Here is a 25,584-nt window from a genome sequence, read left to right as displayed (position 1 = left end):
GACGGCACTAAATGTCCAATCCATTTTGAGACTGATTTCAAATTTGTGTAAATCCAGTGAAAATGGATCGAAAATGAGCTTGATGACCTTTGAAACAACACATTTTTAGGAGAAACCACAACACAAAGCCTCGTGACGAGGTTAGATTAACATCTGCTCATGAGGAACATTGCTTAATCATGCAAAACAATCAAGCTCTCTGACATCATACCCAACTCTGCCATCACATCATCGTCTCGGCACACACTTGGCCATTTGAACCTAGCACATTCTTGGACAAGAGTGGGCGGCGGCTGCCTGACTGATACACAAGAAAGGCACTTTTCCTCCTGACAGCAACGGCTTTGTCACTTTTAGTGCGGTTATTATTGCATCATATTGACTTGTAAGTCCAACATTGTATGTTTGTGGTACAGTATTGAAACCTCTTGTCCAAACTACGGCCACCTGCGTCCCGCTGCCCAATTTTTCTTGGCCCACAGCAAATTATGACGATATCATTAAATACGGCCCAGAAAAGTATTCTAAATACAGCCTTCATTCTCTTCCATTTCCTGCGCTTAACACTTAAAAAGTGCCTCTGTTATTTCCAATGTCTGAAACTGTATAAAACTAAAATATTTTATTGACGTTTTTTGTAGACACTGGACGTTTTCTTTTTGTTTTGAAAAGTTTGTTTCAGTAGTGCGAATCAATATACAGATCATTTTTTTGCATGATTTAAGTGCTAACGTACATTTTAAAATATCCTTTTCTGAGGCGTCGCTGTGTATGCAAGTGAGTGATGAAAAGTTTGGTACAGAAAAGACGCTATAGGTGGAGAGATATAAGGATAATAGCATTATTTTGTTGCTGGCAGGTGTTTTCTACATCAATTTCCTTCTTTTACTAAATACCACAACACACACTGACCACTTAACGACAGTGTGCGAGTAATTTTGTTCAATTGTGAGAGCAGTGTCTTCAAAAGGCCTCGTGACCTCTAGTTTTATCATCTTACGATACATTTGCAATGCAAACTCATCCAATTCCTCACGCAGGTGTTCATTTTGTGTTTTCCCAACCGAAGCGTTTGATGTTCAAAGGAGGAGCGCCTCCTTCTCCTCAGCCGAATGTCAAATAAAGCACCGTACTGTAGCCTATGCTCAAGGACAGGGGCCCGAATCCCAGCGTCAAGGTTACAAGTGTATTGTTTACCATTTCCTAAGTCGTGTTGTGACTTTTGCGTTGCCGTGACCTGGCTCGTATTCAACGTCGAGAGCCTATAAAGAGCGAGCCCCGTTTGCTCGAACTTCCCTGCCGCGTTTGTGCCCCTCGCGTCTTTCTCCCTCGGGTTTCTTATGGAGCGGATCTCTGCTTGTGAACGGACCATGGCTGTGGTGGACTTGGATTCTATCGCGTCCCGACTGAGCTCCTCATCTCAGAACGCAACCGCCTGGGCTGCGGCTGGCGTGTCTGCTCCAATGAGGACTTTGCTTTTATTCTTGTGTTTACTGCTGCTGGCTTGGGGCCATGCAGACAAGAGACGAGTACCAGGTGGGTCACATCCAAAACACACACGTGCAGATTTTGCTTCTTGCTTTTTTTTTGTTATCTGGTCATTAAATTGCTTTTCTTTTTCTTTTTTTTTAACGGCAGGTCCATATTTCTGTCTGGGACTCGGACCACTTTTGTCATACATGAGGTTTATTTGGACAGGAATAGGCACAGCCAGCAATTACTACAACGATAAATATGGTGACATTGTCCGAGTATGGATTGACGGAGAGGAAACCCTCATTCTTAGCAGGTTAGTGCTCGCCTTTAAACTGAATTCAAAAAAAAAAATACTTTCTATATTTTGGCCCCCTCTTATGGCTCTAATTGGATTGGTGTGACCGATTATAAAAACATGGTACTTTTTTTTGTTTACGCTTGTACTCCATATCCATTGTTATGACTTTCCTCCCCAAAAAATGAGATTTTTAATTTTTACATGCTACTTGGAGTTGCCTCAGTTGTGATTTTTTTTTTAGTCCCGCGGCAGATTAACGTATAAAAATTGACCCGTTTTAAAGGTTACACAATTGCAAAGATTTGAATAGCCCAGTTGTTTTGGTTTCCATTTGTGAGTTAGCATGATGTTTATATTTTACGGAAGCATATTGCGGCCTAAAAAGTAATAATAATGATAACTCCATTATCACATTTTTTCACTTGATATTATTTTGTGAAACTGATAACTTATCAGGTAAAAACGTGAAAACTTGTGTAAAAATGTGGAAAACGCTCATGCAAATATGTAATGTCTTTATATGATAGTATCATAAGAAAACATAAGGAATGTTGTTTTTTTCTTCATGCAAAAACGTGATACCTATCACATGAAAAGATTTTTGTACTGCAATATGGCTAATGAACATAAAAATGTCCTATTTTTTGCAAAGCTACTAGCACAAAATTTGGTTTTAATCAGCATCATGCTCAAATATGTTCCCTGTTGGACTACACAAATTTGTTGCCATTGACGCTGCTAAACTTTGTACATTTCTCGTTCATTCCTGTTTAATGGCCAGCAAAGACATTCACGCTTTTTGCCCGAAATATTATTCCCTTGTGAATACCAGAGCCTCGGCAGTGCACCACGTTCTCAAGCATCGACATTACAACTCAAGGTTCGGCAGCAAGTTAGGACTCAGCTGCATCGGGATGAACGAGAGGGGCATTATTTTTAACAACAACGTCGGCCAGTGGAAAAAGATCCGGACTTATTTCACCAAAGGTAAGAAGCGCTTTTCCGTTGGGACGTTGGGATGTCATAATCTAGCCCCCGGCCGATTGTTGACCTTCTGCCGCAGCCCTGATCGGCCCGGGCATTCAACAGAACTTGGAGGTGTGCATCTCGTCCACACAGAAGCGCTTGGACCACTTGAGGAAAGCCTGCAGTTTGACAAACGTGGATGTTCTCAGTCTCTTACGCTGCACCGTAGTGGACATCTCCAATCAGCTCTTTTTGGACGTCCCCTTTGACGGTAAGTGGTGTTGATTATGTGAAATGTGTCGAATGATTGCTGCCAGCTCACTCGGATTAAATGGGTAGCCAATGAGGATATTTGTCCAAAGTATTGCTATTTTAATCCAGATTTTCTTCCAAATTGATAGAAACAAACCGAAGACGTGAAGTCTGGGTTTCATCCTTTTAGGTGGTGAATAATGATTACTTTGTGTCTTTATTTTCCTTCTTTATTGTGCATTTTTTGGGCTGATGTGAATTTTACCCTGAATTTATAGTTCATAAAATGTGGTAATTAAACAGTTAAGACAAAAAAAGGATTTAAAAAAAGGAAATCAACAAAAAAATATTGTACTGGTCAAGAATACATAGATAATTCGGATTTATTTCAAATGAATTGGAAAAAAATTATAGCATTAGTGTTGCCCGGATGTATTTTTTGATTGGCAATTTGAAAAAAAATTATCAAATGAATGTATCAATTAAGGATCAATTTTAGGAAGAAAAAAATACTTAAATCCTAATAATTAACTAATAAAATACAAATTAATTCGTTCCCACCTTCTGGGAAAAAACACACCAAAAAACAGGATTTATAATGGAAAAACATTTTTATTGGTTGTAATTCAGCATCTACTAACAGAGTAACAAATAACTCGTGGTTATGATGTTTAATAATCAAATGGGTCATTATTTTATACAACGGGGAGTTAGTGGATGGGGTAGAGAGAGACTTGACGGATGCGCTCATAACGTAACAAACTTAAAAAAAATTCAAGATGATATAATCTCACTTAAGTGAATGGATGCATTGCTGTCCAGAGAAGGAGCTGATGCAAAAGATTTTAAAGTATTTCGACACGTGGCAGACGGTCCTGATCAAGCCCGACGTCTACTTTAAGTTGGACTGGATACAGCGGAAGCACAAATCTGCGGCGTGAGTCCCGTTGTTCAAAGCCAGACTGCAAAACTCTATTGTTTTTGATCCATTTGATCTGCTTTCCCAGCCAGGAACTTCAAGATGCAATTGAGGGCCTTGTGGAGCACAAAAGAAGAGAAATAGAGCGTGCGGATAAGCTGGACCGCATCAATTTTACCGCCGAGCTCATATTGGCGCAGGTGAAATGAATTAGTAAAGTAGTAATAGTAGTAGTAGTCCCCCGAATTTTGCATCCGTCGTGTCTGAGGACAAAAGTATTGACTTTTTGAATGCGTTTTTTAGAATCGTGGTGAACTTTCTGACGAGAACGTGAGGCAGTGCGTGCTGGAAATGGTGATCGCCGCACCTGACACGCTGTCTGTCAGCCTCTTCTTCATGCTGCTGCTTCTCAAAGAGAATCCAGGGCTGGAGCTTCAGCTTCTGCAAGAGATTGACAGCGTCGTAGGTGAGGATTGGATAAAAAGGTCACTTTTTCAAGACTGAAAAAAAGTGGCTTCGTTCGGGGCTTTGCTTTATCTCAGGGACACTGGTTGCTATGATTGTCAGCTGTGCTCTCTGCCAATACAATATGTTATAGTAACAATGTGGACTCCTGATTGGTTTTTCTGCTTTTAGGAGACGAGACCCTGCAAAATGAACATCTTCACAAGCTGCACGTATTGGACAGTTTTATAAAGGAGTGTTTGCGTTTCCACCCCGTGGTGGATTTCACCATGCGCCGCGCCCTGTCCGATGACATCATCGACGGCTACAGGGTCCCCAAGGGCACCAATATCATTCTTAACACTGGCCGCATGCATCGCACCCAGTTCTTCCCGAAACCCAATGAGCTGAGTCTGAAAAATTTTGAGAAGGAGGTAAGTAGGCCATTCGGGGTGGGAACCTCCATTAAGCGATGCATAATAACAAGTACAGAGCTGCCAACCTCCATCAACCCCATTTCAGGAGTGCCCTTGTCCATTTCCGGAGTGAATGTGATTCACGCAAAATCGATATGTCCAAGTCGCACAAGACGAATCATTCGTCAGAAATTAAAACCCAGATGAATCACAATGCACTCTTGTTGGCGAATTTTTCTGCTTTACAGTGCAGTTGAATTAAGTTGGCGGAAGCCGAAGCAATGGTGTGAATTTTGAGGCATTTACATTGGCAATTAATTTGGTCCTTTTCTGAAATGGTTGCTTCAAAAAAAATGAAGTGAAAATTTTTGGAGATTTCCGGAGTTCAGTGAAGTTGTCCGGAGTCCCGGAGTTTGCGTTGCATTTACGGGTAAACTCCTGAAATTCCGGAGTAGTTGGCAGCTCTCCAAGTATTATATGAATTTTTATTATTATATGAAAAACAGCGTTAGTATACATGGTCTTTTTTTAAAGAAAAAAGGGCTTACTATATGTGGTCTTTTTTAAGGAAGAGAGCCAACTATACATGGTCATTTTTAATGAAAAAAGCCTTAACATACATGGTCATTTTTAAGAAAAAAAAGCCTTACTTTACATCATTTTTTAAGATAAAAAAGCTTTACTATACATGGTCATTTTTTAAGAAAAAAAAGCATTACTATACATGGTCATTTTTTAAGAAAAAAAAGCTTTACTATACATGGTCATTTTTTAAGAAAAATAGCCTTAACCTCCATCAGCCATGACTGACGTCGGGGACTCCAGCCCGGTGCCCATTTTCTTGTGCAACAGCCACCCTTTCTATTTAAGTTCAAGTGAGTACTTTGAAATTGACTTCTTTTTTTGTCATTTTTTAAGAAAAAAAGCCTTACTATACATGGTCATTGTTTAAGAAAAAAGCCTTTATACATGGTCATTGTTTAAGAAAAAAGCCTTTATACATGGTCATTGTTTAAGAAAAAAGCCTTACTATACATGGTCGTTTTTTAAGAAAAAAAAGCCTTACTATACATGGTTGTTTTTTAAGAAAAAAAAGCCTGACCATACATAGTCGTTTTTTTAAGAAAAAAAAGCCTTACTATACATGGTCGTTTTTTAAGAAAAAAAGCCTTGCCATACATAGTTGTTTTTTTAAGAAAAAAAAGCCTTACTATACATGGTCATTTTTTATGAAAAAAAGCCTTAAAAAACGACCATGTAGAGTAAGTTTTTTTTTCTTAAAATATGACCATGTATAGTAAGGCTCTTTTTCTTTAAAAAAATGACCATGTATATTAAGGCTTGTTTTTCTTTTAAAAATGACCATGTATAGTAAGGCTTTTTTTTCTTAAAAAATGAGCATGTACAGTAAGGCTTGTTTTTCTTAAAAAATGACCATGTATAGTAAGGCTTTTTTTCTCAAAAAATGACCATGTATAGTAAGGCTTTTTTTCTTAAAAAATGATCACGTATGGTAAAGCTTGTTTTTCTTAAAAAATGACCACGTATGGTAAGGCTTGTTTTTCTTAAAAAATGACCATGTATGGTAAGGCTTGTTTTTCTTAAAAAATGACCATGTATAGTAAGGCTTTTTTCTTAAAAAAAAAAACAAAGTATAGTAAGGCTTTTTTTTTCTTAAAAAATGACCATTTATAGTAAGGCTTTTTTTCTTTAAAAATGATCACGTATGGTAAGGCTTGTTTTTCTTAAAAAATGACCATGTATAGTAAGGCTTTTTTTCTCAAAAAATGACCATGTATAGTAAGGCTTTTTTTCTTAAAAAATGATCACGTATGGTAAGGCTTGTTTTTCTTAAAAAATGAACATGTATAGTAAGGCTTTTTTCTTTAAAAAAAAAAACAAAGTATAGTAAGGCTTTTTTTTCTTAAAAAATGACCATTTATAGTAAGGCTTTTTTTCTTAAAAAATGATCACGTATGGTAAGGCTTGTGTTTCTTAAAAAATGACCATGTATAGTAAGGCTTTTTTTTCTTAAAAAATGACCATGTATAGTAAGGCTTTTTTTTCTTAAAAAATGAGCATGTATAGTAAGGCTTGTTTTTCTTAAAAAATGACCACGGACAGTAAGGCTTTTTTTCTCTTAAAAAATGACCACGGACAGTAAGGCTTTTTTTCTCTTAAAAAATGACCATGTATAGTAAGGCTTTTTTTTCTTAAAAAATGACCATGTATAGTAAGGCTTTTTTTTTCTTAAAAAATGACCATGTATAGTAAGGCTTTTTTTTCTTAAAAAATGACCATGTATAGTAAGGCTTGTTTTTTCTTAAAAAATGACCATGTATAGTAAGGCTTGTTTTTCTTAAAAAATGACCATGTATAGTAAGGCTTGTTTTTCTTAAAAATGACTATGTATAGTAAGGCTTGTTTTTCTTAAAAATGACCATGTATAGTAAGGCTTTTTTTTCTTAAAAATGACCATGTATAGTAAGGCTTTTTTCTCTTGAAAAATTACCATGTATAGTAAGGCTTTTTCTTAAAAAAGACCACGGACAGTAAGGCTTTTTTTCTCTTGCCTTACTATACATGGTCATATTTTAAGAAAAAAAGCCTTACTATACATGGTCATTTTTTAAAGAAAAAAGTCTCACTATACATGGTCAGTTTTAAGAAAAAAAGCATTACTATACATGGTCATTTTTGAAAGAAAAAAAGCCTTACTATACATGGTCATTTTTTAAGAAAAACAAGCCTTACCATACATGATCATTTTTTAAGAAAAAAAGCCTTACTATACGTGGTCATTTTTTAAACAAAAAAGTCTCACTATACATGGTCAGTTTTAAGAAAAAAAGCATTACTATACATGGTCATTTTTTAAGAAAAACAAGCCTTACTATACATGGTCATTTTTTAAGAAAAACAAGCCTTACTATACATGGACATTTTTTAAGAAAAACAAGCCTTACTATACGTGGTCATTTTTTAAGAAAAAAAGCCTTACTATACATGGTCATTTTTAAGGAAAAAAAGAGCCTTACTATACATGGTCATTTTTTGAGAAAAAAAGCCTTAACCTCCATCAGCCATGACTGACGTCGGGGACTCCAGCCCGGTGCCCATTTTCTTGTGCAACAGCCACCCTTTCTATTTAAGTTCAAGTGAGTACTTTGAAATTGACTTCTTTTTTTGTCATTTTTTAAGAAAAAAAGCCTTACTATACATGGTCATTGTTTAAGAAAAAAGCCTTTATACATGGTCATTGTTTAAGAAAAAAGCCTTTATACATGGTCATTGTTTAAGAAAAAAGCGTTACTATACATGGTCGTTTTTTAAGAAAAAAAAGCCTTACTATACATGGTTGTTTTTTAAGAAAAAAAAGCCTGACCATACAGTCGTTTTTTTAAGAAAAAAAAGCCTTACTATACATGGTCGTTTTTTAAGAAAAAAAGCCTTGCCATACATAGTTGTTTTTTTAAGAAAAAAAAGCCTTACTATACATGGTCATTTTTTATGAAAAAAAGCCTTAAAAAACGACCATGTAGAGTAAGTTTTTTTTTCTTAAAATATGACCATGTATAGTAAGGCTCTTTTTCTTTAAAAAAATGACCATGTATATTAAGGCTTGTTTTTCTTTTAAAAATGACCATGTATAGTAAGGCTTGTTTTTCTTAAAAAATGAGCATGTATAGTAAGGCTTGTTTTTCTTAAAAAATGACCATGTATAGTAAGGCTTTTTTCTTAAAAAAAAAAACAAAGTATAGTAAGGCTTTTTTTTTCTTAAAAAATGACCATTTATAGTAAGGCTTTTTTTCTTTAAAAATGATCACGTATGGTAAGGCTTGTTTTTCTTAAAAAATGACCATGTATAGTAAGGCTTTTTTTCTCAAAAAATGACCATGTATAGTAAGGCTTTTTTTCTTAAAAAATGATCACGTATGGTAAGGCTTGTTTTTCTTAAAAAATGACCATGTATAGTAAGGCTTTTTTTCTTAAAAAATGATCACGTATGGTAAGGCTTGTTTTTCTTAAAAAATGACCATGTATAGTAAGGCTTGTTTTTCTTAAAAAATGAACATGTATAGTAAGGCTTTTTTTTCTTAAAAAATGACCATTTATAGTAAGGCTTTTTTTCTTAAAAAATGATCACGTATGGTAAGGCTTGTGTTTCTTAAAAAATGACCATGTATAGTAAGGCTTTTTTTTCTTAAAAAATGACCATGTATAGTAAGGCTTGTTTTTCTTAAAAAATGAGCATGTATAGTAAGGCTTGTTTTTCTTAAAAAATGACCACGGACAGTAAGGCTTTTTTTCTCTTAAAAAATGACCACGGACAGTAAGGCTTTTTTTCTCTTAAAAAATGACCATGTATAGTAAGGCTTTTTTTTCTTAAAAAATGACCATGTATAGTAAGGCTTTTTTTTTCTTAAAAAATGACCATGTATAGTAAGGCTTTTTTTTCTTAAAAAATGACCATGTATAGTAAGGCTTTTTTTTTCTTAAAAAATGACCATGTATAGTAAGGCTTGTTTTTCTTAAAAAATGACCATGTATAGTAAGGCTTGTTTTTCTTAAAAAATGACCATGTATAGTAAGGCTTGTTTTTCTTAAAAATGACTATGTATAGTAAGGCTTTTTTTTCTTAAAAATGACCATGTATAGTAAGGCTTTTTTTTCTTGAAAAATTACCATGTATAGTAAGGCTTTTTCTTAAAAAAGACCACGGACAGTAAGGCTTTTTTTCTCTTGCCTTACTATACATGGTCATATTTTAAGAAAAAAAGCCTTACTATACATGGTCATTTTTTAAAGAAAAAAGTCTCACTATACATGGTCAGTTTTAAGAAAAAAAGCATTACTATACATGGTCATTTTTGAAAGAAAAAAAGCCTTACTATACATGGTCATTTTTTAAGAAAAACAAGCCTTACCATACATGATCATTTTTTAAGAAAAAAAGCCTTACTATACGTGGTCATTTTTTAAACAAAAAAGTCTCACTATACATGGTCAGTTTTAAGAAAAAAAGCATTACTATACATGGTCATTTTTTAAGAAAAACAAGCCTTACTATACATGGACATTTTTTAAGAAAAACAAGCCTTACTATACATGGACATTTTTTAAGAAAAACAAGCCTTACTATACGTGGTCATTTTTTAAGAAAAAAAGCCTTACTATACATGGTCATTTTTAAGGAAAAAAAGAGCCTTACTATACATGGTCATTTTTTGAGAAAAAAAGCCTTACTATACATGGTCATTTTTTAAGAAAAAAAGCCTTACTATACATGGTCATTTTTTAAGAAAAACAAGCCTTACTATACATGGTCATTTTTTTAGAAAGAAAAAAACCTTACTATACATGGTCATTTTTTTTAGAAAAAAAAGCCTTATTATACATGGTCATTTTTTAAGAAAAAAAGCCTTACTATACATGGTCATTTTTTTAGAAAAAAAAGCCTTACTATACATGGTCATTTTTTAAAGAAAAAAGTCTCACTATACATGGTCAGTTTTAAGAAAAAATGCATTACTATACATGGTCATTTTTTAAGAAAAACAAGCCTTACTATACATGGTCATTTTTTAAGAAAAACAAGCCTTACTATACGTGGTCATTTTTTAAGAAAAACAAGCCTTACTATATGTGGTCATTTTTTAAGAAAAAAAGCCTTACTATACATGGTCATTTTTAAGGAAAAAAAGAGCCTTACTATACATGGTCATTTTTTAAGAAAAACAAGCCTTACTATACATGGTCATTTTTTAAGAAAAACAAGCCTTACTATACATGGTCATTTTTTTAGAAAAAAAGCCTTACAATACATGGTCATTTTTTAAGAAAAAAAAGCCTTACTATACATGGTCATTTTTTTAAGAAAAAAAAGCCTTACTATACATGGTCATTTTTTAAGAAAAAAAGCCTTACTATACATGGTCATTTTTTAAGAAAAACAAGCCTAACTATACATGGTCATTTTTTAAGAAAAACAAGCCTTACTATACATGGTCATTTTTTAAGAAAAACAAGCCTTACTATACATGGTCATTTTTTTAGAAAAAAAAAGCCTTACTATACATGGTCATTTTTTTAGAAAAAAAAAGCCTTACTATACATGGTCATTTTTTAAGAGAAAAAAAGCCTTACTATACATGGTCATTTTTTTAGAAAAAAGCCCTACTATACATGGTCATTTTTTAAGAGAAAAAAAGCCTTACTATGCATGGTCATTTTTTAAGAAAAACAAGCCTTACTATACATGCTCATTTTTTAAGAAAAAAAAGCCTTACTATACATGGTCATTTTTTAAGAAAAAAAAGCCTTACAATACTATGTCATTTTTTAAGAAAAAAAGCCTTACTATACTATGTCGTCTTTTAAGAAAAACGCTTTACCGTACATGGTCGTTTTTTTTAAATAAAAAAGCCTTACTATACATGGTCATTTTTTAATAAAAACCCTTAATATACATGGTCATTTTTAAAGAAAAAAGCCTGACTATATATACATAGTATTTATTTTTTAAACAAATAAAAGCTTTACTTTACATAGACCACTTTTTTTTTTAAAGAAAAAGCCTTACGATGTCCAGCCATTCAAGTCATTTTGCATGCCAGCTTTACGTTTGTACCAAATCTCGGGGTATTCTTTGCTCAGTTATGAAGCACGTCTAATAAGATGAATAAATATTTGACATTATCGTCGACAAGGAAAAAGTGTCGCCAAACTTTCGTCAAAACATATACATGGTCATTTTTTAAGAAGAACAAGCCTTACTATACATGGTCATTTTTTAAGAAAAAAAGCCTTACTATACATGGTCATTTTTTAAGAAAAAAAAGCTTTACTATACAGGGTCATTTTTTAAGAAAAATAGCCTTAACCTCCATCAGCCATGACTGACGTCGGGGACTCCAGCCCGGTGCCCATTTTCTTGTGCAACAGCCACCCTTTCTATTTATGTTCAAGTGAGTACTTTGAAATTGACTTCTTTTTTGTCATTTTTTAAGAAAAAAAGCCTTTATACATGGTCATTGTTTAAGAAAAAAGCCTTACTATACATGGTCATTGTTTAAGAAAAAAGCCTTGCTATACATGGTCATTTTTTAAGAAAAAAAGCCTTACTATACATGGTCGTTTTTTAAGAAAAAAAGCCTTACTATAAATGGTTGTTTTTTAAGAAAAAAAAGCCTTACCATACATGGTCGTATTTTTAAAGAAAAAAAAAAGCCTTACTATACATAGTCGTTTTTTAAAGAAAAAAAAAGCCTTACTATACATGGTCGTTTTTTAAGAAAAAAAGCCTTACCATACATAGTTGTTTTTTTAAGAAAAAAAAAGCCTTACTATACATGGTCATTTTTTATGAAAAAAAGCCTTAAAAAACGACCATGTAGAGTAAGGTTTTTTTTCTTAAAATATGACCATGTATAGTAAGGCTCTTTTTCTTTAAAAAAATGACCATGTACAGTAAGGCTATTTTTCTTTAAAAATGACCATGTATATTAAGGCTTGTTTTTCTTAAAAAATGACCATGTATAGTAAGGCTTTTTTTTCCTGAAAAAAATGACCATGTATAGTAAGGCTTTTTTTTCTTAAAAAATGAGCATGTATAGTAAGGCTTGTTTTTCTTAAAAAATGACCACGGACAGTAAGGCTTTTTTTCTCTTAAAAAATGACCACGGACAGTAAGGCTTTTTTTCTCTTAAAAAATGACCATGTATAGTAAGGCTTTTTTTTCTTAAAAAATGACCATGTATAGTAAGGCTTTTTTTTTCTTAAAAAATGACCATGTATAGTAAGGCTTTTTTTTCTTAAAAAATGACCATGTATAGTAAGGCTTTTTTTTTCTTAAAAAATGACCATGTATAGTAAGGCTTGTTTTTCTTAAAAAATGACCATGTATAGTAAGGCTTGTTTTTCTTAAAAAATGACCATGTATAGTAAGGCTTGTTTTTCTTAAAAATGACTATGTATAGTAAGGCTTTTTTTTCTTAAAAATGACCATGTATAGTAAGGCTTTTTTTTCTTGAAAAATTACCATGTATAGTAAGGCTTTTTCTTAAAAAAGACCACGGACAGTAAGGCTTTTTTTCTCTTGCCTTACTATACATGGTCATATTTTAAGAAAAAAAGCCTTACTATACATGGTCATTTTTTAAAGAAAAAAGTCTCACTATACATGGTCAGTTTTAAGAAAAAAAGCATCACTATACATGGTCATTTTTGAAAGAAAAAAAGCCTTACTATACATGGTCATTTTTTAAGAAAAACAAGCCTTACCATACATGATCATTTTTTAAGAAAAAAAGCCTTACTATACGTGGTCATTTTTTAAACAAAAAAGTCTCACTATACATGGTCAGTTTTAAGAAAAAAAGCATTACTATACATGGTCATTTTTTAAGAAAAACAAGCCTTACTATACATGGTCATTTTTTAAGAAAAACAAGCCTTACTATACATGGACATTTTTTAAGAAAAAAAGCCTTACTATACATGGTCATTTTTAAGGAAAAAAAGAGCCTTACTATACATGGTCATTTTTTGAGAAAAAAAGCCTTACTATACATGGTCATTTTTTAAGAAAAAAAGCCTTACTATACATGGTCATTTTTTAAGAAAAACAAGCCTTACTATACATGGTCATTTTTTTAGAAAGAAAAAAACCTTACTATACATGGTCATTTTTTTAGAAAAAAAAGCCTTATTATACATGGTCATTTTTTAAGAAAAAAAGCCTTACTATACATGGTCATTTTTTTAGAAAAAAAAGCCTTACTATACATGGTCATTTTTTAAAGAAAAAAGTCTCACTATACATGGTCAGTTTTAAGAAAAAATGCATTACTATACATGGTCATTTTTTAAGAAAAACAAGCCTTACTATACATGGTCATTTTTTAAGAAAAACAAGCCTTACTATACATGGTCATTTTTTAAGAAAAACAAGCCTTACTATACGTGGTCATTTTTTAAGAAAAAAAGCCTTACTATACATGGTCATTTTTAAGGAAAAAAAGAGCCTTACTATACATGGTCATTTTTTGAGAAAAAAAGCCTTACTATACATGGTCATTTTTTAAGAAAAAAAGCCTTGCTATACATGGTCATTTTTTTAGAAAGAAAAAAACCTTACTATACATGGTCATTTTTTTAGAAAAAAAAGCCTTACTATACATGGTCATTTTTTAAGAAAAAAAGCCTTACTATACATGGTCATTTTTTTTAGAAAAAAAAGCCTTTCTATACATGGTCATTTTTTAAAGAAAAAAGTCTCACTATACATGGTCAGTTTTAAGAAAAAATGCATTACTATACATGGTCATTTTTTAAGAAAAACAAGCCTTACTATACATGGTCATTTTTTAAGAAAAACAAGCCTTACTATACATGGTCATTTTTTTAGAAAAAAAGCCTTACAATACATGGTCATTTTTTAAGAAAAAAAAGCCTTACTATACATGGTCATTTTTTTAAGAAAAAAAAGCCTTACTATACATGGTCATTTTTTAAGAAAAAAAGCCTTACTATACATGGTCATTTTTTAAGAAAAACAAGCCTAACTATACATGGTCATTTTTTAAGAAAAACAAGCCTTACTATACATGGTCATTTTTTAAGAAAAACAAGCCTTACTATACATGGTCATTTTTTTAGAAAAAAAAAGCCTTACTATACATGGTCATTTTTTTAGAAAAAAAAAGCCTTACTATACATGGTCATTTTTTAAGAGAAAAAAAGCCTTACTATACATGGTCATTTTTTTAGAAAAAAGCCCTACTATACATGGTCATTTTTTAAGAGAAAAAAAGCCTTACTATGCATGGTCATTTTTTAAGAAAAACAAGCCTTACTATACATGCTCATTTTTTAAGAAAAAAAAGCCTTACTATACATGGTCATTTTTTAAGAAAAAAAAGCCTTACAATACTATGTCATTTTTTAAGAAAAAAAGCCTTACTATACTATGTCGTCTTTTAAGAAAAACGCTTTACCGTACATGGTCGTTTTTTTAAAATAAAAAAGCCTTACTATACATGGTCATTTTTTAATAAAAACCCTTAATATACATGGTCATTTTTAAAGAAAAAAGCCTGACTATATATACATAGTATTTATTTTTTAAACAAATAAAAGCTTTACTTTACATAGACCACTTTTTTTTTTAAAGAAAAAGCCTTACGATGTCCAGCCATTCAAGTCATTTTGCATGCCAGCTTTACGTTTGTACCAAATCTCGGGGTATTCTTTGCTCAGTTATGAAGCACGTCTAATAAGATGAATAAATATTTGACATTATCGTCGACAAGGAAAAAGTGTCGCCAAACTTTCGTCAAAACATATACATGGTCATTTTTTAAGAAGAACAAGCCTTACTATACATGGTCATTTTTTAAGAAAAAAAGCCTTACTATACATGGTCATTTTTTAAGAAAAAAAAGCTTTACTATACAGGGTCATTTTTTAAGAAAAATAGCCTTAACCTCCATCAGCCATGACTGACGTCGGGGACTCCAGCCCGGTGCCCATTTTCTTGTGCAACAGCCACCCTTTCTATTTATGTTCAAGTGAGTACTTTGAAATTGACTTCTTTTTTGTCATTTTTTAAGAAAAAAAGCCTTTATACATGGTCATTGTTTAAGAAAAAAGCCTTACTATACATGGTCATTGTTTAAGAAAAAAGCCTTGCTATACATGGTCATTTTTTAAGAAAAAAAGCCTTACTATACATGGTCGTTTTTTAAGAAAAAAAGCCTTACTATAAATGGTTGTTTTTTAAGAAAAAAAAGCCTTACCATACATGGTCGTATTTTTAAAGAAAAAAAAAAGCCTTACTATACATAGTCGTTTTTTAAAGAAAAAAAAAGCCTTACTATACATGGTCGTTTTTTAAGAAAAAAAGCCTTACCATACATAGTTGTTTTTTTAAGAAAAAAAAAGCCTTACTATACATGGTCATTTTTTATGAAAAAAAGCCTTAAAAAACGACCATGTAGAGTAAGGTTTTTTTTCTTAAAATATGACCATGTATAGTAAGGCTCTTTTTCTTTAAAAAAATGACCATGTACAGTAAGGCTATTTTTCTTTAAAAATGACCATGTATATTAAGGCTTGTTGTTCTTAAAAAATGACCATGTATAGTAAGGCTTTTTTTTCCTGAAAAAAATGACCATGTATAGTAAGGCTTTTTTTTCTTAAAAAATGAGCATGTATAGTAAGGCTTGTTTTTCTTAAAAAATGACCATGTATAGTAAGGCTTTTTTTTCTTAAAAATGACCATGGACACTAAGGCTTTTTTTCGCTTAAAAAATGACCATGTATAGTAAGGCTTTTTTTTCTTTAAAAAATGACCATGTATAGTAAGGCTTTTTTTTTCTTAAAAAAATGACCATGTATAGTAAGGCTTTTTTTTCTAAAAAAATGACCATGTATAGTAAGGTTTTTTTCTTTAAAAATGACCATGTATAGTAAGGCTTTTTTCTTTAAAAAAACAACAAGGTATAGTAAGGCTTTTTTTTCTTTAAAAATGACCATTTATAGTAAGGCTTTTTTTCTTAAAAAATGATCACGTATGGTAAGGCTTTTTTTCTCAAAAAATGACCATGTATAGTAAGGCTTTTTTTCTTATAAAATGATCACGTATGGTAAGGCTTGTTTTTCTTAAAAAATGACCATGTATAGTAAGGCTTTTTTCTTTAAAAAAAACAACTAAGTATAGTAAGGCTTTTTTTTCTTAAAAAATGACCATTTATAGTAAGGGTTTTTTTCTTAAAAAATGACATAGTATTGTAAGGCTTTTTTCTTAAAAAACGACATAGTATTGTAAGGCTTTTTTTCGTAAAAAAACGACATAGTATAGTAAGGCTTTTTTTCGTAAAAAAACGACATAGTATAGTAAGGCTTTTTTCTTAAAAAACAACATAGTATAGGCTTTTTTCTTTAAAGACGACATAGTATAGTAAGGCTTATTTTCTTTAAAAACGACACAGTATAGTAAGGCTTTTTTGTCTTTAAAAACGACATAGTATAGTAAGGCTTTTTATTTACAAAAAAGACCATGTATAGTAAGGCTTTTTTCTTAAAAAATGACCATGTATAGTAAGGCTTTTTTGTTTAAAAAAGACCATGTATAGTAAGGCTTTTTTTCTTAAAAAACGACATAGTATTGTAAGGCTTTTTTTCCTAAAAAAAACGACATAGCATAGTATGGCTTTTTCCCCCTAAAAAAACGACATAGTATAGCATGGCTTTTTTTCTTGAAAAACGACATAGTAGAGGAAGGCTTTTTCCCTAAAAAACGACATAGTATAGTATGGCTTTCCCCCCTAAAAAACGACATAGTATAGTATGGCTTTTTTCCTTTAAAAAACGACATAATATAGTATGGCTTTTTTCCTTTAAAAAACGACATAGTATAGTATGGCTTTTTTTCTTAAAAAACGACATAGTATAGTAAGGCTTTTTTTCTTAAAAAACGACATAGTATAGTATGGCTTTTCCCCCCTAAAAAACGACATAGTATAGCATGGCTTTTTTTCTTGAAAAACGACATAGTCAAGGAAGGCTTTTTCCCTAAAAAACGACATAGTATAGTATGGCTTTTTTCCCTTAAAAAACGACATAGTATAGTAAGGCTTTTTTTCCTAAAAAACGACATAGTATAGCATGGCTTTTTTTCTTGAAAAATGACATAGTAGAGGAAGCCTTTTTTTCTTAAACGATATTGTATAGTAAGGCTTCTTTTCTTAAAAAACGACATAGTATAGTAAGGCTTTTTTTCTTTAAAAAATGACAGCAAGTAAGGCTAAGAGAATCGGAGAATAAATCTGACTTCTGATTCTTCACCTTCTAGTTGTTGCTGTGGTCCACTGGCAAAATCATTGGGTCAGAACATGAGGCGGGAATCAGGAGTGAGTTCAATTCCACTCGTTGCAATTCTCAAATTGTTTATTGAGGTAATGAAAAGGATAAATACAACTTCCAACTTTACAGTGGTGCAGTGGCAAAGACAATGGGTCAGAACTTCAGGTGGACTCAAGTTCAAATCAGAAGTGAGTTTGATTCCACTCTTTGCAATTCTCAAATTGTTTATTGAGGTAATGAAAAGGATAAATATAACTTCCAATCACATCATTTCAGAAGACACTGTGGTCCAGTGGCAAGAACAATGGGTTGAAATTGAAGTTGGACAGAAGTTCAAATCTGGAGTGAGTTCAAGTCCACTCTTTACAAATCTCAAATTGTTTATTGAGGTGATGAAAATGATAAATATAACTTCCAATCATCTCATTGCAGAAGTCACTGTGGTCCAGTGGCAAAGACAATGGGTCAGACAGATCTCAAGTTAGTGGATTTGACTGCCATGTGGGAGATGGGGTTCGAATCCCGCTCTCGTTTGACTAATCACTACACTAGTAGTTCAGTAAATGGGTAATCCTTTTTTCATTCAAATAAAGACTTAGTCATTTTTTTCAGCAAAACAATATTTCCGGTCAGCCTTCGGCTGACCGGAAGACAGTTGGGAGGGGGGGTTCCTGGTGGTGTTCGACAGTCGGCCTTCGGCCGACTGCCGACACCATACAGTCGTTGACTGGCGACACCGGGACGTGAACCCTCGACACCCACGTCGCAGGCAGGTGACTTACCCACTACACCACGAGGCGGCCTGCCTATACATGATTGGAAGTTATATTTATCCTTTTCATTACCTAAATAAACAATTTGAGAATTGCAAAGAGTGGAATTGAACTCACTCCTGATTTGAACTTGAGTCCACTTGAAGTTCTGACCCATTGTCTTTGCCACTGGGCCACAGTGACTTCTGAAATGATCTGATTGGAAGTTATATCTATCCTTTTCATTACCTAAATAAACAATTTGAGAATTGCAAAGAGTGGAATTGAACTCACTCCTGATTTGAGCTTGAGTCCACTTGAAGTTCTGACCCATTGTCTTTGCCACTGGACCACAGTGACTTCTGAAATGAAATGATTGGAAGTTATATTTATCATTTTCATCACCTCAATAAACAATTTGAGATTTGCAAAGAGTAGACTTGAACTCACTCCAGATTTGAACTTGAGTCCAACTTCAAATTCAACCCATTGATCTTGCCACTGGACCACAGTGTCTTCTGAAATGATGTGATTGGAAGTTATATCTATCCTTTTCATTAACTCAATAAACAATTTGAGAATTGCAAAGAGTGGAATTGAACTCACTCCTGATTTGAACTTGAGTCCACTTGAAGTTCTGACCCATTGTCTTTGCCACTGGACCACAGTGACTTCTGAAATGAAATGATTGGAAGTTATATTTATCATTTTCATCACCTCAATAAACAATTTGAGATTTGCAAAGAGTAGACTTGAACTCACTCCAGATTTGAACTTGAGTCCAACTTCAAATTCAACCCATTGATCTTGCCACTGGACCACAGTGTCTTCTGAAATGATGTGATTGGAAGTTATATCTATCCTTTTCATTAACTCAATAAACAATTTGAGAATTGCAAAGAGTGGAATTGAACTCACTCCTGATTCCCACCTCAAGTTCTGAACCAATATTTTTGCCACTGGACCACAGCAATAACATATGCTTACTATACGTGGTCATTTTTTTAAGAAAAAAAGCCTTACTATACATGGTCATTTTTTTAAGAAAAAAAGCCTTACTATACATGGTCATTTTTTAAGAAAAACAAGCCTTACTATGCATGGTCATTTTTTAAGAAAAACATGCCTTACTATACATGGTCATTTTTTAAGAAAAAAACCTTACTATACATGGTCATTTTTAAGAAAAAAAAGCCTTACTATACATGGTCATTTTTTGAGGAAAAAAAGCCTTACTATACATGGTCATTTTTTAAGAAAAAAAGCCTTACTATACATGGTCATTTTATAAGAAAGAAAGTCTTACTATACATGGTCAATTTTTAAGGAAAAAAGCCTTACTATACATGGTCATTTTTAAGAAAAAAAAGCCTTACTATACTTGGCCATTTTTTAAGAAAAAAAAGCCTCACTATACTTGGTCATTTTTTTAAGAAAAACATGCCTTACTATACATGGTCATTTTTTAAGAAAAACAAGCCTTACTATATGTGGTCATTTTTTAAGAAAAAAAAGCCTTACTATACATGGTCATTTTTAAGGAAAAAAAAGCCTTACTATACATGGTCATTTTTTAAGAAAAACAAGCCTTACTATACATGGTCATTTTTTAAGGAAAAAAGCCTTACCATACATGATCATTTTTTAAGAAAAAAGCCTTACCATACATGGTCATTTTTTAAGAAAAAAAGCCTTACTATACATGGTCATTTTTTTAAGGAAAAAAAGCCTTACTATACATGGTCATTTTTTAAGAATAAAATCTCACTATACATGTTCATTTTTTAAGAAAAAAATGTCTCACTTTACATGGTCATTTTTAAGGAAAAAAGCCTTACCATACATGATCATTTTTTAAGAAAAAAGCCTTACCATACATGGTCATTTTTTAAAGGAAAATAAGCCTTACTAAAAATGGTCATTTTTTAAGAAAAACAAGCCTTACTATACATGGTCATTTTTTAAGAAAAACAAGCCTTACTATATATACATGGTCATTTTTTAAGAAAAACAAGCCTTACTATACATGGTCATTTTTTAAGAAAAAAAAAGCCTTACTATACATGGTCATTTTTTGAGAAAAAAAGCCTTACTATACATGGTCATTTTTTGAGAAAAAAAGCCTTACTATATATGGTCATTTTTTAAGAAAAAAAATAACCTTACTATAGATGGTCATTTTTTAAGAAAAAAAGCCTTACTATACATGGTCATTTTATAAGAAAGAAAGTCTTACTATACATGGTCAATTTTTAAGGAAAAAAGCCTTACTACATTTTTTAAGGAAAAAAGCCTTACTATACATGGTTATTTTTAAGAAAAAAAAACCTTACTATACATGGCCATTTTTTAAGAAAAACAAGCCTTACTATACATGGTCATTTTTTAAGAAAAACAAGCCTTACTATACATGGTCATTTTTTAAGAAAAAAAGCCTTACTATACATGGTCATTTTTTGAGAAAAAAAGCCTTACTATACATGATCATTTTTAAGAAAAAAGCCTTACCATACATGGTCATTTTTTAAGAAAAAAAAGCCTTACTATACATGGTCATTTTTTTAAGGAAAAAAAGCCATACTATACATGGTCATTTTTTAAGAAAAACAAGCCTTACTAGACATGGTCATTTTTTTAAGAAAAACAAGCCTTACTATATATACATGGTCATTTTTTAAGAAAAACAAGCCTTACTATACATGGTCATTTTTTAAGAAAAAAAAGCCTTACCATACATGGTCATTTTTTTAAGAAAAAAAAAAAAACTTACTATAGATGGTCATTTTTTAAGAAAAAAAGCCTTACTATACATGGTCATTTTATAAGAAAGTAAGTCTTACTATACATGGTCAATTTTTAAGGAAAAAAGCCTTATTATACATGGTCATTTTTAAGAAAAAAAAAGCCTTACTATACATGGCCATTTTTTAAGAAAAAAAAGCCTCACTATACTTGGTCATTTTTTGAGAAAAAAAGCCTTACTATACATGGTCATTTTTTAAGAAAAAAAAGCCTTACTATACATGGTCATTTTTTTAGAAAAAAAAGCCTTACTATACATGGTCATTTTTTTAAGAAAAACAAGCCTCACTTTACATGGTCATCTTTTAAGAAAAAAATCTCACTATACATGTTAATTTTTTAAGAAAAAAATGTCTCACTATACATGGTCATTTTTTAAGGAAAAAAGCCTTACCATACATGGTCATTTTTTTAAAGGAAAATAAGCCTTACTAAACATGGTCATTTTTTAAGAAAAACAAGCCTTACTATACATGGTCATTTTTTAAGAAAAACAAGCCTTACTATACATGGTCATTTTTTAAGAAGAAAAGCCTTACTATACATGGTCATTTTTTAAGAAAAAAAAGCCTTACTATACATGGTCATTTTTTAAGAGAAAAAAAGCCTTACTATACATGGTCATTTTTTAAGAAAAAATGCCTTACTATACATGGTCATTTTTTAAAGAAAAAAAGCCTTACTATACATGGTCATTTTTTAAGAAAAAAAGCCTTACTATACATGGTCATTTTTTAAGAGAAAAAAAGCCTTACGATACATGGTCATTTTTTAAGGAAAAAAAAGTCTTACTATACATGGTCATTTTTTAAAGAAAAAACCCTACTATATATACATGGTCATTTTTTAAGAAAAAACCCTTACTATATATACATGGTCAGTTTTTAAGAAAAAAGCCTTACAATACATGGTCATTTTTTGAGAAACAAAGCCTTACTATACATGATCATTTTTTAAGAACAAAAGCCTTACTATACATGGTCATTTTTTAATAAGCCTTTCTATACATGGTCATTTTTTAAGAAAAAAAAAACCTTACTATGCATTGTCATTTTTTAAGAAAAAAAGCCTTACTATCCATGGTCATTTTTTGAGAAACAAAGCCTTACTATACATGATCATTTTTTAAGAACAAAAGCCTTACAATACATGGTCATTTTTTAAGAAAAATAAGCCTTACTATACATGGTCATTTTTTAAGAAAGTAAACCTTACTATACATTGTCATTTTTTAAGAAAAAAAGCCTTACTATACATGGTCATTTTTAAGAAAAAAGCCTTACTATACATGGTCATTTTTTAAGAAAAATAGCCTCACTATACATGGTCACTTTTTCACGAAAAAAAAGCCTTATACATGGTCTTTTTAGGGGGAAAAAGCCTTACTTTTTATGGTCTTTAAAAAAATTAAAAAAAAGCATTACTATATGTACATGATCATTTTTTAATTTAAAAAAACCCTTACTATAATGGTCATTTTTTAGAGAAAAAAACAATTGGTCTTTTTTATTAAAAAAAAAAACCTTACTATATACATGGTCTTTTAAGGAAAAAATCCTTACTATACATGGTCACTATTTTATGGAAGAAAAAAAGCTTTACCATATATAAAAACGCAAAAAAACGGGGGAATACTGCAAAAAAATATTTCTGCATTAGTCCCATGACTGCAAAATTTCCAAAAACTCAAAAACCGCGAAGTTTCAAAAAAACCCAAAAGATTTCACTGTACTCCGCAAAATAATTCATCATATAGAAAAGGAAATGATCTCTTATGTTGTGCAGGCTCCACGGCGGTACTTCCAGCCGTTTGGATCCGGTCCTCGAGCCTGCGTGGGCAAACACGTGGCTTTGGTCATGATGAAGTCCATCCTGGTGACCCTGCTCTCGCAGTATTCCGTGTGCCCTCACGAGGGTTTGACCCTGGATGGCCTCCCCCAAACCAACAACCTCTCTCAGCAGCCTGCGGTGCACCAGGATGGCAGCCCATGTCTCAACATGACCTTCTTACCCAGAACAAGAGGACACTGCCACTGAGAGATGTTGCTTCTTCTTCACTTCCCAAACCTTTGTATATAGTGACCATATTGGTTCCGACCTATGTATCGTTCAATTCCATTTAAAAACATGAAACTGCCAGATATGCCTTCTAATGTCAGCTACCACATTTTTTATTGCTGTGACTGTACATAGCTTATTTGCTGTTTTGTGCAAATATGGTTCCATTTGGCCATAATTGCTTAAGCCACTGATGCTTGAATTTCCAATTACATTTTTTATATAGGCAGATGAGTGGTTAATGTGTCGGCCTCACAGCTCTGGGGTCCTGGGTTTAAATACAGGTTGGCCCACCTGTGTAGAGTTTGGATTGTCTCCCCGAGCCTGTGTGGGTTTTCTCCGGGTACTCCGGTTTTCTCCCACATTCCATAGACAAGCATAGTAGGCAGATTGGACACTCTAAATTGTGCCTAGGTATGAGTGTGCGTGTGAATGGTTGTCCGTCTCCTTATGCCCTGCGATTGGCTGGCCAACGATTCAGGGTGTACCCCACCTCTAGCCCAAAGTTAGCTGGGATAGGCTCCAGCACCCCCCACGACCCTAGTGAGGATAAAGCGGTTCAGAAAATGAATGCATTTTTTTATACACAAAATAATAATAATCAAAACAAATGCAAATGGAAAAATACAACAATGACATTTATATCTAAAAAGATATTTTAAATTAAACAAAATTGAAAAATGTTGATTTATGTAAAATAAAACTTCAACAGAAATAAATAAAATGGTTTTAATCAGGCAATGATTTGAATATATATATATATATATGAAATTGTCAAAAAATATATACTTATGATATAATATATAACCATGTACTTATCATTTTATGATTCTCTTCATTTTGTATTTTTTGTATTTTTTTATTAATACTTTTTATTTACCTATATATATATATATATATATATATATATATATATATATATATATATATATATATATATATATATATATATATATTCCTCAAGTGTTCTTTGTATAATTGTTGAACTGTGTTATTTTTTTCTTTGACAATAAATTATTGCAAAGGACTTTTGCTATTTTTTGCCTCTTGTTGTGCAACATTTGAATGTCAAGCCACCATGTTGTATTTACAATTAGTGGCCAGAAGATGTCACCGTCACAAAAATCATAATGTAGAAATCGGTACAGTCAGTTGATGCAATACACCTCAGGTGTCAAAGTGGCGCCCCGGGGGCCTAATCTGGCCCGCCGCATCATTTTGTGTGGCCCGAGAAAGTAAATCATGAGTGCCAACTTTCTGTTTTAGGATCAAATTAAAATGAAGAGTATAGATTTATATTAAATTTCCTGATTTTGCCCCTTTTAATCAATAATTGTAATTTTTTCATCATTTTTTTTCTGTGTGTTTAGTTGAAAAATCATTTTGTAAAATCTAAAAATATTTTAAAAAAGCTAAAATAAACATTGTTTTAGATCTATAAAAACCGGAATATTCAGGGCTTTTAATCCAGTTCTTTTAATCCATTTTAAAAAAAGTAATCTAAATATTATATCTAAAATGGTCCGGCCCACATGAAATCGAGTTGACGTTAATGGGGCCCGCGAACCAACCCGAGTCTGACACCCTTGCAATACACCATAATTGATCTGTTCATGATGTTCCACTAAAGCAGATTTAGGCTACTATATTTGGTTTTTAAAAAAATTAACAGGTATAGTAAGGATTTTATATTTTCAAGAAAAGACCAGGTATATAATTTTTCTTTGAAAAAAAAGACCAATTATAGGTAGGATTTTTTCTTGAAAAATAAAATAAAAAGACCATGTATATTAAGACCATTTTCCGTAAAAAAAAAATGTACACCATGCATAATAAAACTTATATTTGTTTTAAAACATACCATGCATAGTATGTTTTTAAAGACCATATATAGTACGGCTTTTATTTGTTTAAAAATTATGTATAGTAAGGCTATTTTTCATATGTAAAATGACCATGTATAGTAAGGCTTTTATTTGTTAAAAAAATGAAATAAGGCTATTTTTTAGTCAAAAAGACCATGTATTGTAAGGCTTTTCCTAAAAATAAGACCATGTATAGTAAGGTTGTTGTTTTTTCTTTTAAAAAAATGCAAGCAAATGAGTTGAATAGCTGACGGATAAAGGTTAAATTATCTGGCGAATTAGGACATGAAGAGCACTAAGACATAGACCTGAAATAAGATATAAAACAGTTTTCCGGAGCATGAAAAAAGGTTTGTTTTTATAGCATTGTTGCGTTCTGCCTGTTTAGATGGGATTTTATTTTTAGTTAGTTTCCTGCATTTCTTCGTTTCTTCAAGTTTCCTGCATTTGTTACTGTCCTTTGAGGTAT

At 32.0% G+C, this 25,584-nt stretch overlaps 1 protein-coding gene and 1 long non-coding RNA gene across 2 annotated transcripts in view; one reads left to right on the top strand and one right to left on the bottom strand.

Annotated features, from left to right (window-relative positions):
• The first annotated feature begins 712 nt into the window (after nucleotides 1-712).
• Nucleotides 713-23,983, top strand: cyp19a1a (cytochrome P450, family 19, subfamily A, polypeptide 1a). The gene is made up of 9 exons (XM_077621230.1): nucleotides 713-1,536; nucleotides 1,639-1,789; nucleotides 2,607-2,761; nucleotides 2,838-3,011; nucleotides 3,815-3,929; nucleotides 4,000-4,111; nucleotides 4,215-4,377; nucleotides 4,548-4,789; nucleotides 22,978-23,983. The coding sequence occupies exons 1-9, from the start codon at nucleotides 1,341-1,343 to the stop codon at nucleotides 23,227-23,229; spliced, it is 1,560 nt and encodes a 519-aa protein (XP_077477356.1). The 5' UTR covers nucleotides 713-1,340; the 3' UTR covers nucleotides 23,230-23,983.
• LOC144089983 (uncharacterized) overlaps nucleotides 3,591-25,584 on the bottom strand; it is a 42,719-nt gene continuing 20,725 nt past the window's right edge. Inside the window, exons 4-5 of the long non-coding RNA XR_013305251.1 lie at nucleotides 4,279-4,352; nucleotides 3,591-4,027 (exon numbers count right to left, since the gene is read on the bottom strand). This is a non-coding gene — a long non-coding RNA (uncharacterized LOC144089983). The remainder of the gene's footprint in view (nucleotides 4,028-4,278; nucleotides 4,353-25,584) is intronic.

The sequence above is a fragment of the Stigmatopora argus genome, chromosome 2 (assembly GCF_051989625.1).
Source record: "Stigmatopora argus isolate UIUO_Sarg chromosome 2, RoL_Sarg_1.0, whole genome shotgun sequence".
Classification (NCBI taxonomy): Eukaryota; Metazoa; Chordata; class Actinopteri; order Syngnathiformes; family Syngnathidae; genus Stigmatopora; species Stigmatopora argus.
This window is presented reverse-complemented; position numbering and strand designations above follow the sequence as displayed.

Coding starts and splice junctions, on each gene's coding strand:
- cyp19a1a (XM_077621230.1), top strand. CDS start 1,341: ATGGAGCGGATCTCTGCTTGTGAACGGACCATGGCTGTGGTGGACTTG. Junction 3,012..3,814: donor TTTGGACGTCCCCTTTGACG/GTAAGTGGTGTT, acceptor ATTGCTGTCCAG/AGAAGGAGCTGATGCAAAAG. Junction 4,378..4,547: donor AGAGATTGACAGCGTCGTAG/GTGAGGATTGGA, acceptor TTCTGCTTTTAG/GAGACGAGACCCTGCAAAAT.